At 43.6% G+C, this 19,750-nt stretch overlaps 1 protein-coding gene across 1 annotated transcript in view; it reads left to right on the top strand.

Annotated features, from left to right (window-relative positions):
• The first annotated feature begins 9,706 nt into the window (after nt 1-9,706).
• Nucleotides 9,707-19,750, top strand: part of TM9SF4 (transmembrane 9 superfamily member 4) — a 56,598-nt gene continuing 46,554 nt past the window's right edge. Inside the window, exon 1 of the mRNA XM_060031070.1 lies at nt 9,707-9,807. Coding sequence (XP_059887053.1) covers nt 9,793-9,807 — 15 coding nt within the window. The 5' untranslated portion in view covers nt 9,707-9,792. The remainder of the gene's footprint in view (nt 9,808-19,750) is intronic.

Raw genomic sequence — 19,750 nt, 5'->3', positions numbered from 1 at the left:
TAAGAACAGTGGAAAATAAAGCTAGCAGTGTTTCAACTGACTTAGTTTATAACTGAATTTCTCTCTTGCTTTCTTGTTTGGGAATGTGTCTTTGGATATCTGAAAGCAGAACCCAGAGTCCTGTGATAGGAATTTGCATATATGATTTGTGGCATATTAGATTGCTGTTCAGTAATCCACAGGAGGAGTATACTTCCTGCCCCATTGATGGTGAGCTCGGCCATGGACTTGCTTTCACCAATGGAATATTAGCAGATATGATGCAAGCAAAGACTAGAAATGTGCTTGTGTGGCTGGGCTTGCCCTCCAGTCTTTTGACCTGAAAAGAACAAGGTCCAAGGAAGATAAGTGACATGTGAAACAGATCTGGACCCAACCTGCAGCTTGGATTTAAACCCAGCTGAGCACGGCCTTGATCAACTGAAATCCAGCCAACCCATGGACATGTGAGAGAGAAGTAAATGCTTATTATGATAAGCCCTTGAGTTCTGGGGGTGTTTTGTTATGTAGCATTATTATAGAAATAGATGACTGAGAAATAATCTCAAAAGGTGGAGCCTATATGGACAAGATCAAAGGGTCAATTCCTGCCCTCCTGCTCTCTCAGTTTACACTGCCCTCTGAACCCCATCAGCCTACACCCTGATTTATCCCTTTGGTCACAGGAAAGACTGATGAATACTGGGGACAGGTACAACATCAAAAGTATGATCTGTGGGGCTTCCCTGGTGGCGCAGTGGTTGAGGGTCCGCCTGCCGATGCAGGGGGCGCGGGTTCGTGCCCCGGTCCGGGAGGATCCCGCGTGCCGCGGAGCGGCTGGGCCCGTGAGCCATGGCCGCTGGGCGGGCGCGTCCGGAGCCTGTGCTCCGCAGCGGGAGGGGCCACAGCACTGAGAGGCCCGCGTACCACAAAAAAAAAAAAAAGTATGATCTGTGAAAGAAAAAATTGATAAATTGGACTTTATTAAAATTAAAACTCTGCTCTAAGACATTTAAGAAAATGAAAATACAAGCTCCAATCTGGGAGAAAATACTTGCAAAACATGTATCTGACAAAGGACTAATATCCCAAATACACAAAGTCTTAAAACTCAACAATAAGAAAGCAATTCACTTTAAAAAATGGGCAAAACTGGGCTTCCCTGGTGGCGCAGTGGTTGAGAGTCCGCCTGCCGATGCAGGGGACACGGGTTCGTGCCCCGGTCCGGGAAGATCCCACATGCTGCAGAGCGGCTGGGCCCGTGAGCCATGGCCGCTGAGCCTGCGCGTCTGGAGCCTGTGCTCCACAACAGGAGAAGCCACAACCGTGAGAGGCTCGCATACCACAAAAAAAAAAAAAAAAAAAAAAAATGGGCAAAACACATGGACACCTCAAAAAGAAGATATGCAGATGGAAAATAAGTATATGGAAAGATGCTCAACATCATATGTCATTAGAAAAATGCAAATTAAAATAACAATGCAATACCACTGCACTCCTATCAGAATGGTTAAAATTCAGAACACTGATACAACCAAAAGCTGACAAGGATGTGGATCAACAGGGACTCTCACTTGTTGCTGGTGGGAATGCAAAATAGTGCAGGCACTTTAGATGACATTTGGCTCTTTCTTACAAAACAAGCATACTCTTATCGTACAGTCCAGCAGTTGCACTCCTTGGTATTTACCTGAATGAGCTGAAAACTTATGTCCACACAAAAATCTGCACAGATGTTTGTAGCAGCTTTATTTATAATTGTCAAAAGTTGGAAGAAACCAAGATATCCTTCAATAGGTGAATGATAAACAAACTGTGATACATCCATATAATGGAATATTGTTCAGTGCTAAAAAGAAATGAGCTATCAAGACATGAAAGAACCTTAAATGCACTAAATGAAAGAAGCCAATCTAAAAAGGCTACATACTGTACGATTCCAACTATACGACACTGTAGAAAAGGTAAAACTATAGAGACAGTGAAAAGCTCAGTGGTTGCCAGGGGTTTGTTGGGGAGGGAGGGAGGGATGAAGAGGTGGAGCACAGGGGATTTTTAGGGCAGTGAACCTAGTCCATATGATTCTCTTAATGGTGGATACATATCACTATAAATATGACGAAACTCATAGAATGTACAACACAAAGAGTGAACCCTAATGTAAAATATGGACTTTGGTTGATAATAGTGTATCATTATTGGCTCATCAATGCTAACATATGTACCACACTGAGGCAAGATATTAATAATAGGGGAAACTGGGGGCTGGATGAGGGAGTATACGGGAACTCTGTACTTCACACTCATTTTTCTGTAAACATGAAACTGCTTTAAAAAAATAAAGTCTATTAAATAAATATGGGGATAGATTTGTGCCACCCATTTTCTGGGAAAACGGCACGCACTCCTCCCCGGAAGATGGCAAAGAAGGCATGGGTAAAGTGCCCATTCTAAGATGTTAATGACTTGTTTCAATCTTTTCTCTAGTTATAGCTTTGAGTTTAAATTTAGGGAAAGCACTTGTTTCACTCTCTTCCCTGTGACTTGTAAAACTTTCTCCTTATTACCCCCCTGGGCCCTCAATTTTGTCACGTGTCTGTCCTTGTCGCAATATGTTCTGACATAAGGCTATAACAGTTTGCATTCTGTTTGCATCCCTTCCCTTTGGGGGGTTGGCAGTGACTGCTGGTTGTCCCCATATCTATGTTCCCCCTTCTTCTAGAAGTAGAATTCTGAGAAACAGAATTTTTATTAGGGACACATAACTCCCTGGAATGAAGACTACATTTCCCACTCTTGCAGCAAAGTGTGGCCATGTGATTAAGTCCTGATCAATGGGTTGTAAGTGGAAGTGTGGTGTAGCATCTTCCAAATTCCCTTCTTAAAAGACAACTGATGTGGTCTCTTCGCCTCTTATTTTTCATCTCTTCCTCTATCTTTCTGCCTAGAATGTACGTGTGAAGGCTAGAGCTTTAGCTGGAAGCTTGGACCCTGAGGAAAATAAATTAAAATTCTAGGGATGACAAAGCTGGATGAAGCTTGATTCCCTGAAGATATTTGAAGCACAGCTGCCATATCAGCTAAGACAGTCCTCCCCAGACTTTTAACTTTACAGGGTGTGACAGGCACTGTTGGTATCCCTTAAAGTGGACTGGATTTTTAGCTGTCATCTGCATCACTGTGCCTGAGAGCTCTTTTTCTAAAACTGCAAAAAGCTTCAGCTACCAGTGTTCCCAGAAGGCCAAAAGTTCTAAGGAATTAACACCCTGTGGGATCAGTCCTCAACTAATGACTTTTGGGAGGTGGTGTATAAATCCCCCAGCTCCCTTGCCCCTTGGGTAGGATAACTGAGGTGAGTGTTTTGCATTGTTTCCCAGAGTTTCCCCACAGAATTAAGCTTCAGTTAACCACGATGGTAACTTGCTTGACAACATATGCTTTCCAAGTATAGTTCCAACACGAATGTGGGTTGATAGTTTCATGTATATTCACGAATCAGGTGAAAATGAAATAATGAAGGCGTACATCAGAACTTCACTTGTTAGTCAATGATATGAGCAACTTCTTTGCTGAATAAAGAGTTTCAAATGCTATCACATTTTTGTGCTAATCACAATGTAACAGCTACAGACATGATATTCTGAAAGTTTAGTCTGCATAACTGACACTTTCTCCATCACTTTAAGTCTAAGCTGGGGTTTGGCAAACTACATTTTATTGGAACACAGCATGCTCATTATTTACTGTTTGTAGCAGCTTTTGTACTACAAGGCGGAGTTGAGTAGTTGTGACACAATCACATGGTCTGCAAAGCCTAAAATATCTACCATCTGTCCCTTTACAGAAAATTTTTGCTAACAAAGCAAAAATTCAAGTCCTGATTTGTAGCATTTGCTGATTTTTGTGGTGTAAATATCCCCACCATGGCCAATTTTAAGCTACCATCCAGAACTGTATTGTGGCTTTCATGGGGCTTAGGCAGTTTTGCCTTTGTAGGACACTTCCTTCATAAAATATACATTTTATAAATATCAATATAAATATTTTTATTTATAAACATAGATTGTATTAAATATAAATTGCAGTCAACAGCTGCATTGATATAAAAATGAATACACTGGGAATTCCCTGGCAGTCCAGTGATTAGGACTCGGCGCTCTCACTGCTGGGGCCTGGGTTCAATCCCTGGTCAGGGAACTAAGATCCCATAAACTGCGCAGCGTGGCCAAAAAATAAATAAATACATACATAAATAAGTAAATAAGCTCTTTTTTTAAAAAAAAATAAATATGCTAATATTGCGTATGAAAACTTTTACTTCAACACCAAAGTTCATTTTTGCCTTCTGATTTTATTTTATTTTATTTTATTTTGTGTGGTATGCGGGCCTCTCACTGTTGTGGCCTCTCCCGTTGCGGAGCACAGGCTCCAGACACGCCGGCTCAGCGGCCATGGCTCACGGGCCCAGGCGCTCCGTGGCATGTGGGATCTTCCCAGACCGGGGCACGAACCCGTGTCTCCTGCATCGGCAGGCGGACTCTCAACCACTGCGCCACCAGAGAAGCCCTTGCCTTCTGATTTTAAAAGGAATTAATTTCTTTTAAACATTTCGTGGACCCTAAAAGTATGTTGGGCCTTGGGCACTGTACCTACTGTGTTAATGGATAAACTGTCTCTGCTACCAACCCAAAGTCACTGAATACAGAGCTGGGAAGAGATGTGTAGCAGCACGTGAAATAACAGTATTTCTGTCATACACATAAAATAGATGTAAATAAAATCAAGAGCTTAGCAAATAATAAAATCTAGTAAAATTATTAGGAAATGAGTTTTGAATATTTCATACTTTTGTTTTTAATACCACTTATTTAATTTTAAATGTATATAATTTAATTTTCAATAATGCCCGTATTCAACAACTGGCTCACAAAATTTCTGAGAATTTAACTATCAGCTCTTGCAAACAGTAGAAGCTGGCTTCTGCACACCATTGCCTTCTGGCATCCCTTTACCTCCCAGATAAAGTACTTTTGCTTGAATCCTTGTCTCAGAGTCAGCTTCTGGAGAAAAGCAAACTAAGACAGAGAAAAGTAAGTGTTCATCTTGTTAAGCCACTGTTATTTTCCAGGGGGGCAGTGTGTGTCTTCCTTGCAGCCGGATCTATTCCCAACTGACAGAGTGAGGCCTAAGATTAATTCATAATGCAAGCATTCAACAAATATTTTTTTGAGCACATACTTAATAGGGACACAGTTGGGAACACCATAGACCCAGTGTAGGCTTTCATGGAAGAAGGACAATAAGAAATAACCAAAGTATCTGTGTGTGTGTGTACGTGCGTGTGTTCCCAACTGTGTTGGGGGGGCAGGGAACAGCTCTCTGAGGTGACAGTTGAGCTGAGACCTAATCATGAGAAGGAGCTAATTACACAAAATGTTGAGAGAAGAATATTCCAGAGAGAAGGAATTGCAAGTACAAAGGCCCTGAGATAGAGATGAGCTCGGCAAGTTCCAAGTAGGTCTGTGTGGCTGGAGCCTGGTGAGTAAAGGGGACAGTGTAGGAGTCAAGGCCAGATCATGAAGGCCCTTGCAGGCCATGGTGAGGACTTGGGATTTTCTGTTACCACAGTGGGAATCATTCGAGAGTTTTAAACAGGGAAGAAGCAGTTGATTCTTGTTTTTTAAAAGATGACTTTGATGGTTAAATAGATATTAGAGGTGACAAGAGTGAGTGTAGAAAAAAATCACCCCAGATGCCCAGGGGAGAGAGGGGAGGGTGGCCTAGGCAAGGATTGCGCCATGGTTTGTGACAAAATGACCCCCAATGAATCATGCCTCCTTGAACTCATGCCTGTGTGTGATCCCCTCCCACTTTGACTCTGGACTGATCTTGTAACTTGTTTTGACCAACAGATTGTGACAGAGCTGATGCTATGGGATTTCTGAAGCTTAGGCATTAGGAAGAGGCTAGCAGCTTTTGCTCTCACCCTCAGGGACCCCTGAGACCACAATGTGAAGAAGCCTAGGCTGCCCTTGTTGAGGATGAAAGACCATGTGGAGAGAGAGGCCCTTCTGATAGTCAGCACCAACCTCCCAAATATATGAGGCCACCTTGGACCCTCCAGCCCCAGTTAAGCTGTCAGATGAGAGCGTATGAAAGATCCCAGTTGAAACCATCAGAATTTCCCAGATGGCCAACTTACACAATCAAGGGAAATAATAAATCATTGTTGTTTTGAGCCACTAAGTTTTAGGGTAGTGCGTTATGTAGCAATAGATAACTGACACCACTGTGAGAAGGACATAGATTAATACATCCTATCCTTTTCCTTGGAGATATCTAAGGATCGGATTTGCTTCCTCTAAGCCCAGCCCCACCCTCCAGTTTTCCTTGGAGAAGCATTTTTGCAGGTGTCTGGAACTACATGCCTCGATGCTCCTATAAGACCCCTCTAGTTTGGGTTTGGTTTTGTCTGTCTATCTGGATGTACAACGGAGGCATGGACTTGACTCAATGGATTTGAGTCAAGCCTTATCCCCCTTCTGATTTGCTGGGTTACGTTGTCCAAGTTTCTCAACTTATCTTTATCTTAATGTTTCCACCATTCCAGAGATAAAAAGGCAGGCCTACTGACCTCAAAGTAATAACAGCAAATATGTATATAGCACTTACCATGTGACAGGCACTATTCTAATCTTTTGACATATATTAACTTATTCAGCCCACATAACCATCCTACGAGGTAAGGTCTTTTATGATCCATGCTCTACAGATGAGGAAGTTGAGGTTTAGAGAGGTTCAAAAACTTGCCCATCTTCACACCCATTAGCATGGTTATTATTAAATATAACAACAACAACAGAAAATAACAAGTGTTGGTGAGGATGTGGAGAAATTAGAACCCTTGTGCATAACTGATGGGAATGTAAAATGATACAGCTACTGTGGGAAATAGTATACCAGTTCCTCAAAAAGTTAAACATAGAATTACCATATGATTCAGCAATTCCACTTCTGTGTGTACACCTAAAAGAAGTGAAAGCAGGGATTTGAACAGATATTTCATAGCAGCATTATTTACAATAGCCAAAAGGTAGAAACCACCCAAATGTCTTAAGGAATAAAATTCTGATACATGCTACAACATGAATGAAACTTGAAGACATTATGCTAAATGAAATAAGCCAGACACAAAAGGACAAATATTGCATAACTCCATTTATATGAGGTATCTAGAATAGGCAAATTCATAGAGACAGAAAGTAGAATAGTGGTTACCAGGGGCTGAGGGGAAGGTATAATGCAGAGTTAGAGTTTAATGGGTACAGAGTTTCAGTTTGGGATGATGAAAAGTTTCCGGAGATGGAGGGTAGTAATGACTGCCCAAGATTGTGAATGTACTTGATACCACTGAATTGTACACTTAAAAGTGATTAAAATGGTAAATTTTATGTGATGTATATTTTACAATAAAAAAAATTAAGGGAAAAGTGAAATTTGCCCATACCATGGAGCTGGGGGGTGACAGAGATGGGATCTAAACCCAAGCAGTCTTACTCCAAGATTCTGATGTATGTATGTTACTAAAGGAGACTGGGTCATGAAAGCCCTATGGGAAAAACAGAAAGTATGAGGGGAAAAATGGAAATACTGAGGAATATGCCATTCACGGAACTTTGGTCCTTATCAGTCATCCTTCTTCAGGCATCCAGAAATGGTGGGAAACACCCAGGATTCAAGCTCCAGGAGAACTGATTGCAAGTTTGGAACCTATGGCTTACTAGCTATGAAACTCCGGCAAATTTCACCCCCCCCCCCAGTCTCTCAAACTTCTTCCCCCTTGGGGATTTATCTGTTGTGCTCTTCTTCAGGATAGTTGTGTGGGTCACAAGAGTTAATAAGTGTATGTTTCAATTATCTATTGCTGCATGAGAAACCACTCCAAAATCTAAAACAACCGAGCTCAGCTGGGCAGTTTTTTTCTTCCATGTAGTGTCAGATAAGGTTATGCATGTGGCTGTATTCTGTTGGCAGTTCAGCTAGGGTTAGAATGTCCATGATGACTCCATTTGTATGCCTAGTGCTCAACTAGAATTTCCAGAGTAACTTGAGGAGATGCCTGGGCCTCTCTCCCTCTCCATGTGGCTCTCCAGCTGGGTAGCCACACATCTTTAGACCCAAGATGATGGAAACAGAAGCTGCCAAGTCTCTTAAGGCTTAGACCCAGAACTGGCAGCGTCATCTGTACCACATTCTATTGGCTAAAGCAAATGATGTGGCCAGCCAGATTCAAAAGGAAGAGAACAAGCGTCTACCTCTTGGCGGGAGAAACAGTATGCTCACAAAAAGATGGGAAGACTTGTTGGCAGCCTTCTTTGTCTGGCAATCCACCATAGTGGTGCTTGTAGGTGGGCAACAGAGTTCAACTGCCCCCTGCCAAGAGGTAGGATTAGATAAGAGAGTCTTATGAATAGTTTTAGCATAATGCTAAATGCTGCAGCACACAACAAATGTTCAGTAAGTGATTATTATTATTAACCATTATTATTCTTTTGTCTTTTTAAAATTAATTAATTAATTAATTTTTGGCTGTGTTGGGTCTTTGCTGCCGAGCATGGGCTTTCTCTAGTTGCAGCGAGCAGGGGCTGCTCTTCGTTGCCGTGCGCAGGCTTCTCATGTTGCAGAGCACGGGCTCTAGGCGCGCGGGCTTCAGTAGTTGCCACACGCGGGCTCAGTAGTTGTGACACACGGGTTAAGCTGCTCCGCGGCATGTGGGATCTTCCCGGCCCAGTGCTCGAACCCGTGTTCCCTGCATTGGCAGGTGGATTCTTAACCACTGCGCCACCAGGGAAGTCCCACCATTATTATTTTTTTACAACTTTTCCTAACAGTTGCAGATAGCACTGGTACTGTATCCACCTTACAGTGATACATGGACCAAGAGAACTTTCAGGTCTCTCCCAATTTTAACTCCACAACTCTTTGGGTCTCCTTTTCCAGCTACTGGAAACTGAGGCTTAGGAACGATGAGTGACTTGCCTCGAGTCCCACACTTAGGTAAGTAGCACATGGTTAAGTCCACATTCAAAGATGTTTCCCTCCATTAAAGATGCTGCTTTTCCTTCATTCATTTAATTAGTGTATTGTGTTGGGCACCTAACATATGCCAGAAGGAGTATACATAAGAGTCTAATGACAATTATTTATTGAATAATAGTATGTAACATTATGTCATTGGATCCTCATCATAAACGTATGATGAAGGTATTATAATCATCCCCTCTGCATTTCACAGATAAGAATGAGGCAGAGCGAGGTTAAATAAAAGGCAGGATCCTACCCACATAGGAATTATATTTTATTGGAGAGGATATAGGATATTCAAGCAAGTAATTAAATATATAATTACAAATTATTCTGCTAATAGAGCCCTGGTACCCATCCCACTCACCCATATCAGGGGCCTCAGGTAACCCTGGCAACGGGTCTTCCTGCCAATAGTAAAAATGGAGTCCACAAAACAAGTGCGTTTACTCACACCTCTATTACCCACAATGCAGTGTCAAGAGTGGGAGGAGCAGGCTCTGCCAGGAGTTAACATGGCTCCCGTAGTTACACCATTCTCTCTTTTCACCTAATCAGCGACCTGACTCCCCAGACCAAGCTACCGATCAGCAGCTAAGTCTTCTTTGCCCCTCCACTCACCGCCACGAAAGGAGCAACTGAAGGCAGGCAGCACCTTGCGGAGTTTAACTCCGTAACCAGGGAAACACTACTTCCGCTGACGTCACTACGACGACACGTGGATCCAAGATGGCGGCTGCGATGGTGAGTGAAGGAGGCTCCGGGAGCCGGAGATGGAGCGGGGCCCTCCGGGAGATCCCAGGACTTTCCGGCGTCCCATGCCTGGCCCGAGCCACCTCAGGGACTCCTAGTGCAGGCCTGAGGGACATCCCTGACAGGACTTGACTCCCCCAAACTCCCCCTCTCCGGCCTTTGCCCCGCACTCAGTCTTGTCAAGGCCCGAAGTTTTGGGGGAGGCACTGGGTCGGAGGAAAGGTCTCAAACACCGCCTCCGTCGGTTCCTATTCTGGCTTTGGTCTCCGCATCCTGTGACTCCCATTTCCCAGTTTTCACTTTCCAGCCCTGATCTCTCTGAAGAGCCCCCAGTTATTCCCACCTTCGCTCCTCCCTCTCACGTCCAGACCCTGCTCTCTCCGCCTCCCCACTGTCTTGACCAGTCCGCGGATGCGTCCTCACCTCTGACCAACCTTCCAGCCCAAATACTGTGTCAGATCTTTTCCAGAGCCCTGTCTTCACCTGTACCCTCAGCTGTTCCCACCGCGCACTTGTCTTGACTGCCGATACCCGGAAGCATGCCTTTGCCCCCCCCCCCATCCTCCATCCCCAGATTCTTCCCTAATCATTTCTCCTGTCTTCTCTCAACTCCCTGCCTCTCTCATAGGGAGCTTTTATCCCACTGGTTTTCAAACTTAACTGTGCATAAGACTCGGGGTGTGTGCTTGGAGGTTGTTAAAAATGCAGTTTCCAAAGATTCTAATTCCTTAGGGCTAGATGATGCCCAGGAATCTGCACTTTTATTAGCACTGTAGCGATTATGATCGAGATGGTCTGTAACTACGTTTCGAAAAACACTGTACCAGCCCCGCCTGCCCCCCTCCCCTTCCCGTGCCCCTACAGGATGAAGCCTGTGTGTGAATAAGGGTATGTGGATAAGCTGTGCCTGGAAAGTGGGTCAGAACTTGCTGGCTTCTGGTACAGAACGCTGGAAGTAGATCTATGAAGGACTGGCCCTTTCTTCTTCCAGAAGCTCGGCTCACATTCTGCTTGTCAAGAGACCAGAACCAAAACTAAGTCACTTAGTCCAGAGTGATTGTCTGGGTGTTCCTGTATGTTGCTTCCTCAGCAGATAATTGCATCCTGGGAGTGCACACAAAGGGCATTTGACTTTAGTAAAGAAGATTGTTGTTTAAATTCTTTGGTGTTGATTTTCTCCAAACAAGGGTAGGATATTGGCTGATAACAAATTTCCCTCCTTCTGTTAACCAACTGATAAATTATCCTTTTTGTTTAATAAAGGGATTCCTTGTTTAGAACCTCAGAGGTCAGGTAAAAGTCTTCACAGTCTTGCCTGATAAAAATCCCCAAAGTGGTATGTTGAAACGCATTTTTTTTCTGGGCCACATTCAGAACAAGAATGGCATAAGAACTTAACAGGAAAAGTCACACCCGCTTTTACAAAAGTTCAATAAAATGGCATTTATTGCATTGCACTGGGAAATTCCTGCCCTGTTCTGAGGTTTTTAAGAGGTAATAAGTTAACATATTTCTGGTACACATTTATTTAATCAACAAATATTTGAGGGCCTGCTCTGTGCCAAGACCTAGAGATGTTCTGGCGAATTAGAGGGTCAAGGTCCCTACCTTCGTGGAGCCTTTCTAGTCTGAGGAGACAGGCAGTGAGTAAGTAAACAAATACATGAACAAGGTAGTGTCAGGTAGTAGTAAGTGCTGTGAAGATGGCAAGGTGAAATGGTAGTGATTGGGGATGACAGGGTGATGCACCTGCTTTGCATTAAGTGGTCAGAGAAGTCTTCTCAGAGAAAGTGACATGAGTTGAGACCTGATTGACAAGAAGGAACTAGCAATGCAAAGAGTGTTCCAGGTAAAGGAAATGGCAAGCGTAAAGGGCCAAGGTGGGAAAGAGTATGTTTGAGGAACATAGAAGGCTGGAGGGACTGAAACATGGTGAGGAGTCAGGGTGTGGTGCAGAGAATGATACAAGAGGAAATGGCAGAGAGGCAGGAAGAGCTGTGTTTCTAGAAGCATGCCTATAATTGTGGTGGGTTGTAGTCTACAGTTTACAGTCTGTGGACTGCATTTTGAAAGACTGTTCTGTTAGGTGCTTCGCCTTCCCATCCTCTCCAGAACATTACATTAAGGGAGCCGGCTTGTTCTCAGCCTGCAGAGAAACAATGGAAAGGAGTTTGGATTTTATTCTAAGGACAGTGGAAAGCACAGTGATTTCGTGTTTGTAGTGTCACCTGGGAGTGTCGTCCTGTGCTTTCATGAATACTGTAACTGATTTCAAGAAACTGAGGATGTAATGTATACAGTGACCCACAGAGGCCATTTTAAAGAGTGCACGTGAGAAACTTCACGTTTGATGCAATGGTGAAAAGGCATGGAAGCAAGTTTATTACAGGGGGATATGTGTGACAGGCAGAGTGGGCAGATGGACTTGAGCTTGGTCTGTATTAAGCACTTCATTACACGCAAGTCAGAACAGTCCCCACACCCTCGTACACATAGGTTGTTGCACAGCTGTTGGGAATGGAAGTGTGTGGATCTGCTTTGGGGTATCTGGGTTTTGAGGCAAGTCATACAAGGAAAGAGGAAGTGAGCTAATAGATTCAGTGACCGTGGGAACATGCTGGGTTTTGGTTTATTCTTTTGTTTTGCAAGTTAGGGTTGTGGACGCAAGTTTCAAGTGGTATTTATGTGTTTCTCCCCCTTCCCCTCCTTAGTGATTTGTTCTTCTTCCCCAGGGGTTGGCTGCCACCTCCCAGGTCTGTGTTAGCACAATGGGGTTTCCTGAAATTCCTGCAGCATAGGAGTAGGTGGCTGGTGTAAACTGAAGCTCTCTAGTTTTCCTGCCTTCCTCCTGCCCTGGATTTAGACGACTCTATAAAGTTACAGGATACTGAGTTGATCTAGCTGGGTCTGAGGTGAGAAGCAGGCTCATGTCTCACTCCTTACGGAACTCTTGATCATATGGAATATGCTTTGGGGAATATTATTTTCATGGAACTTGGGAAATGTCCATTGAATGCATTTGTAGGCATCTCAGGAGTCTAGAAACCTCCATTTGGAGAATAAAACTCTGTGTATTTCTCTCACATAATCATTGTTTATACTGTTTTGGGTTTTATCTTTTTCCCTTTTTATTGGAATATAATTCATATACCATAAAATTCACCCTTTTAAAGTTTACAGTTCAGTGGTTTTTAGTATATTCACAAAGTTGTGTAACCTTCACTGCTATCTACTTCCAGAACATTTTCATCACCCTATAAAGAAACCCATTAGCAGCCACTTCCCACTCCTCCTTTCCCACCAGTCCCTGGCAACCACTAATATACTTTCTGTCTGTATAGATTTTTCTTTTCTGGACATTTCATATAAATGGAATCAAACAATATGTGGTGTTTTGTATCTGACTTTTTTTTTTTACATGGCATAATGTTTTCAAACGTCATCCATGTTGTAGCATGTATCAATATTTCATTCCTTTTTATGGTCAAATAATATTCCACTGTATGGATAGACCTCGTTTTGTTTATCCTTTCATCCGTTGATGGACTTTGGGATCGTTTCCACTTTTTGGCTGTTACGAATAACACTGGTATGAACATTTTGTGTACAAGTTTTTGCGTGAACATAGGTTCTCAGTTTTCTTGGGTATATACCTAGGAGTGGAACTGCTGGCTCAGTTCTCACTGTTTTGAGGTTACTTGGGTTTGATCCAGTCCAGAGGCAGGGGAATGGCCAGAATGACCTCAAGGTTCCTTTGAGCAGATGGAAGCAGTGCTAGCCAGTTCCCCCCCGCCCCCCGTCCCATCCCGCACTGGCCCCCCCAACCCAGTCAGAAGCACAGGAGCCGTTTTTAGTGGTGGAATCTGGATGATAGAGGCCTGGAACAAGAGGCAGGAGGCCTGGACTCTGCTACCAGTCCTGTGTGTGACAAGTTGCTGTCTCCCCTGGGCCTCACATGTGGATGGGCATCAGCCCATTGAGGAAAGAGCACTGGAGCAGGAGTCAGCAGCCGGAGCTTAGTCCCAGCACTGCCACTGATCCACCGTGTAGCCTGGGGCAGATTATTTTGGCTTTTTTGGTTTGTTTCAACACATGTCATATGTGAAATTAAGATTTAGACTTGAGGATTTCTAAAGTCTTGGTTGAAAATTTTGTGGTTTACAGTACTTGTATTTAAGGTGATTTTTGCTAATATGCCTATAAAATCAGATTGATTTTTATTTTTCATGACCATAATCCCTGTGGTCTTCCCAAGCGGCTGTCTGTTGGTTGTGTTGTCTGCTCTCTCGAGTTGCTCCACCTGGCACATGTTCTGCAGGAGTCACTGCGTCTTTGGAGCTGAGGCGCCGACACCAGGCCTTGGTACAAATGTGTTTCTCTGAGGAATCCCTTTAAAGGAGTGCCCTTAATCCCCTCAGGAAGTCCAGAGAAGGCAGAGATGGCATTAAGTTGCCTCTTGGTTTCTCTTTTACAACTTGGACAAAAGTTCCCCTTTGATCTCAGCATTAAAGAAGCAGGTCACAGAATGTTGGAGAAGGTTGAGTTTTGATCTCTGGGCACTGGCAGGAAGGTGGGAAGGACCCAGGATGAACAGGGCCATCTGGCCGTAGACGAATGGTAGGAGCCACCTACCACCCCAAACCTGCTTTGATCCCTGAACCATTTGCTGACACTGGTAGTTCCCAAGTGGGGCACGGCTGGGGACACCGCGACTTCTTGGTTCCGTCTCATTCCTCTTCATTGCTTCCTTCTCTGCCCCCTACCATGATTTCTCACCTATGCCCGAACATTAAACTGACAGACCTCCCAGGGTTGAAGTCTGAAGGTTTTGTATTCAGAGGCTATGCTAAATGCTACTAGCAGTTCTTAAAAAACAAAATCAAATCACAAATTGGAGCTGAATTCGTAAGCCAGTTTGGAAGGGAGTCTGGGTGTCCTGGCAAGTCACTTAACGTCTTTGGGCCTCAGTTTCTAATGAAGTAGATCAGATGCTATAAATAGACAGTTTATGGACCGCATCTTCATATGGATTTGATTGGGGTGGTGGGGGTGGAGGATGGAGATTGGCAGGCACAGGACTTTAAATGTTTTCTAATTAGTTGCCAATATTTAATAATTGGGAGATTTCACATTACAAAAACTCTAAAGTTTCATTTTTTCTTGAAAATTTGGGCCCAAGTCCCTCGTCAGGAGCATTCCCCATGCAGGACCCAGTTTGTCATTTTCTCTTCCACTCCCTCGTGTCCTGTTCCTTCCTTCACCATTTAGGTAACTTGCCTGGCCCCTCTAGGTGGTTGAACTTGCAACCCCTGAATGAGGTGGTCTCTATAACATTTTTCCTATTCTGACATTCTGATTCAAAAGCAATATGAAAAGGTGTGGTAATCCCCTATGTTACCTAACTTTGAAGGGGAGATTTCTGCTCACAAGATACATTTCAGTTGATAAACCATAGGCTGATCCATTATTCCGTCTAATACTTACAAAAGCCCATTTTACAAATGAAGAAACTAAGGCTTGGTCTAAGGACCTGGGCTAGAATCTGACACTCTGATTGGTTTTATGACTTTGGTAAAACTATTTGCTTCTTTAAACCTGTTACTTTAAAAACATTTTTTTATTGTGGTAAAATAAACATAACATAAAATTCATCATTTTAGCTATTTTAAGTGTACAGTGGCATTAAGTACCTTCACATTATTGTGCAACCGTCACCACCATACATCTTTAAAGCTTTTTCATCCGGGCTTCCCTGGTGGCACAGTGGTTGAGAGTCCGCCTGCCGATGCAGGGGACACGGGTTCGTGCCCCGGTCCAGGAAGATCCCACATGCTGCGGAGCGGCTGGGCCCGTGAGCCATGGCCGCTGAGCCTGAGCGTCCGGAGCCTGTGCTCCGCAACGGGAGAGGCCACAACAGTGAGAGGCCCGTGTACCGCAAAAAAAAAACCAAAAAAACAAAAAACTTTTTCATCCGAATCGGTTTCCTTATTTTTACCTTTTTTTTTGGCTACGTTGGGTCTTCGTTACTGCGCGCGGGCTTTCTCTAGTTGCGGCGAGCGGGGGCTGCTCTTCGTTGCAGTGCGCAGGCTTCTCATTGCAGTGACTTCTCTTGTTGTGGAGCACGGCCTCTAGGTGCGTGGGCTTCAGTAGTTGTGGCACGTGGGCTCAGAAGTTGTGGCTCACAGGCTCTAGGGCACAGGCTCAGTAGTTGGGGCACACGGGCTTAGTTGCTTTGCGGCATGTGGGATCCTCCCGGACCAGGGCTCGAACCCACCTCCCCTGCATTGGCAGGCGGATTCTTAACCACTGAGCCACCAGGGAAGCCCGGTTTCCTTATTTTTAAAATGAGGATGATACTCTCCTCAAAGGATTGTTGTGCTGATTAAATGAAATATGAGATGAACATGCCTAGCGCAAAGAGAGCTCTCTGTAACTTTCCTACTCCATGGTTTGAAGTCTTTAGGAGACGAACCATCTAAGCCTATTGCTTGGGCTAACTGAGAGTCCTTTTACAAATACCCAGGGGGAGAGGGAAGGTCAGTGCATTTTTTATGTTTTATTTCTGCACTTGCTAGCCTCAAGGTTTGGGTCTGGTTGTCTTTTGCTTGGTGAGGGTAGTTACTAGTTTCACCTGGACTTCCACAGCCTGCTGTGGGTTGTTCCCTACCCCCAAAGAACAGTTTTGAGTCTTTTTGTGTGTCTCTGCTCAACAGCTGTTCTGTGTCTTTGGGCTCTGAAATAAAGGCTACATTTTCAGTCTCCTGTGGCTAATTTGGTTCTGGTTTGGTTTTTTTGCTTGTGTGATTGTTTTGGTTCATTTGTTTGTTTGTTTTTCTTCCTCAGGTCTTTAGCTGTCCTTCATGTGTGGTTGAATTCTTAGGGAGCTTTAACTGATTAGGTAACTGATTTCAGTTAACTGTTTGCAAACTGTGCCCCAAAGCCTTTTTCTTTGTTCTTCGCAGCCCTGGGGAGCAGTTACTGAGCAATCTTAAAATGGTGACTGTATCTTTGAAAAGGAAAAAGAAGAATCTAGCTTACTCTTAAGGGAAGGTGCTGCTTTTGCAGCGGGAAAGGCATGGAATAGAAACCAGGAAGGCTGTTCAGATTGGCCAGACTCTATCTCTAGGTGATGCTGTTTATGGGAAAGACGACTGTAAGGCAGAGGGCTCCAGAAAACAAAAGGTTAACTTCTGCCCACAGAGAAATATGAGTGAATGAAATAATTTTCAGTTCTCAGGGGAAACTTCCTATTTTCTTTGGAAGAAGTTAATTGTTCATACCTTTCAAACTGGGTGGTGCAAATTTGGGCGGGGGGTGAGGGGTGATTTTTGGTCCTAGTAGTCCTTCATTGGGCTGTTGTTTCGGAGAAAATTTTCTGCGTGCCCAGCCCCCAAGAATAAAGTAGATAGGGAGGGCAAGACCTTGATTCTTAGGCCTCTCGAGCTTTATAACTTTTCAGGTCACCCATATCTTTGCCAGTGATAGGGTGTTAGATTACAGCACAAGGGCTTCTAGATTGCCATCACCTTGTTCCTTGACATGCTGCCTTTGCAGTCTTGTGACTTGGAAACCAAGTCAAGCAAAATAACGTTGAATGGACTGGTTCACCTCTCCTAGGACTCTGCTCCTTTCATGGCTCTGAACTTGCAGCAGATGTTTCCTAAATACTTAATTGGCTTTTCAAACTGAACCTCATGTGAGAGTTCCTGTGGTGATCAATTAAAAATTAAAGGAAGATATAAAGGAATTTCCCAAGAAGCAGGTACTTTGCTTCTCCCTAATTTCCTTACAGAAATGAAATATGGGTCAAACATCCTCTATGAGGCTATCAGGGCTACAGAGGTAATTAAGTCAGATAATCACAAAAGTTGGAATGGGATCCAGTACAGGGGTCTTTATCAAGGGCCCGTGAACTTCTAGGTCCTTTGATCCTCTTGGAATCATACATCAGATTCTGCATTTCGGAGTGTTTTTTTCTGGGAGCAGCGTCTGTAGCTTTTTAAGATTCTTAGGGGGATTTGCAACACTTTCCCAAGATTAAGAATTACTGATCTGGTCTGGTTACCCACACACCTGGCTTCAGAATCTCCTCTGCATCATTCTTACCTTGTAGCTCCCATTTTCTGCACATCTTTGGGGGAACTTGCCCATGTATTTTCAGAGGCAGCCTTCCCCTTCTTAAAGTGTCAATGTATTTATTTTGAATATAGGTGATCCATATACTTGGGAAAAAGTATGAAAGCTATAAATGAAAAGAAAGTCACTCAGCTACCCCACCATCCATTCATCAGGTGTAGTCTTTGATTTTTAAAAAAATGTTTCTCCAGAACATCTTTATGCACATAAAACGTCTATTTTTAAAAACCTTTTGTTATAAAAATTTTCCAACATACACAAAAGTAGAAGAAATAGTATAAAGAACCTCTGTAACCCATTACCCAACTTCAGCAATTGCTATTATATTGCCAAACTTGTTTTGTCTATACCTCCCCCTAGTTGATTTTTTTTTCTTCAGGTTTTTGAAGGTATCATTTAACACCATAAAATTACCCATTTTAAGTGTACAGTTCAATAATTTTTCATATAGACTTATACAGCCATCTTCATAATGACACAAAGTTTTAGACATTTCTGTCACCCCAACAAATTCCCTTACAGTCAAGGGATTGACACTTGCAGCCAATAACACTGTTCCCACAGCCAGCCAACCACTGATCTGCTTTCTGTCTCTATAGATTTGCCTTTTCTGGGCATTTCATGTAAGTGAAATCATGTAGTACATAGACTTTCACATCTGGCTTCTACCTAGCACAATATTTTTGAGGTTCATCCATGTTGTAACATGAATTGGTAGTTTTTATTGCTGAATAGTATTCCATTGTACAGCTATACTACATTTTGTTTATCCATTCACCAATTGATGGGTGTTTGGGTTGTTTCCAATTTTGGACTGTGGTGATCAAAGCTGTTAGGAACGTTCATGTGCAAGTCATTGTATGGACATGTATTTCCTTTTCTTTTGGGTAAATGCCTAGGATTGGAATTACTGGACAGTATGGTAAGTTTATGTTTAACTCTTTAAAGATACTGCCAAACTTTATATATTCTGGATGCAAGTCCCCTATCAGATATGTGATTTACAAAGGTTTTTCTCCTAGTCTGTGGCCTGTTTTTCATTTTCATTTCTTTTTTTTTGTTTGTTTTGCGGTACGCGGGCCTCTCACTGTTGTGGCCTCTCCTGTTGCGGAGCACAGGCTCCGGACACGCAGGCTCAGCGGCCATGGCTCACGGGCCCAGCCGCTCTGCGGCATGTGGGATCTTCCCGGACCAGGGCACGAACCCGTGTCCCCTGCATCGGCAGGTGGACTCTCAACCACTGCACCACCAGGGAAGCCTTTTTTTTTTTTAAATAAATTTATTTTTTATTTATTTATTTTTGGCTGCATTGGGTCTTTGTTGCTGCACGCAGGCTTTCTCTAGTTGTGGCGAGCAGGGGCTACTCTTCGTTGTGGTGCGCGGGTTTCTCATTGCGGTGGCTTCTCTTGTTGCAGAGCACAGGCTCTAGGCGCACAGGCTTCAGTAGTTGTGGCACGTGGGCTCAGTAGTTGTGGCTTGTGGGCTCTAGAGCGCAGGCTCAGTAGCTGTGACGCATGGGCTTAGTTGCTCCACGGCATGTGGGATCTTCCTGGACCAGGGCTCGAACCCGTGTCCCCTGCATTGGCAGGTGGTTTCTTAACCACTGCACCACCAGGGAAGTCCTCATTTTCTTAATGATATCTTTGAAGTATAAAAGTTTTAAATTTTGATGAAATTCAATTTATCAGTTTTTTAAAATATAGGTTGTGCTTTTGTATCTAAGACATCTTTGCCTAACCCAGGGGCACAGACTTTCTCCTAGAAGTTTTATCATTTTAGCTTTTATGTTTAGGTCTAT

This window comes from Delphinus delphis, chromosome 15, assembly GCF_949987515.2.
Source record: "Delphinus delphis chromosome 15, mDelDel1.2, whole genome shotgun sequence".
In the NCBI taxonomy this organism is placed as follows: Eukaryota; Metazoa; Chordata; class Mammalia; order Artiodactyla; family Delphinidae; genus Delphinus; species Delphinus delphis.
The sequence above is the reverse complement of the archived record's forward strand: the minus strand, read 5'-3'. Positions and strand labels throughout refer to the sequence as shown.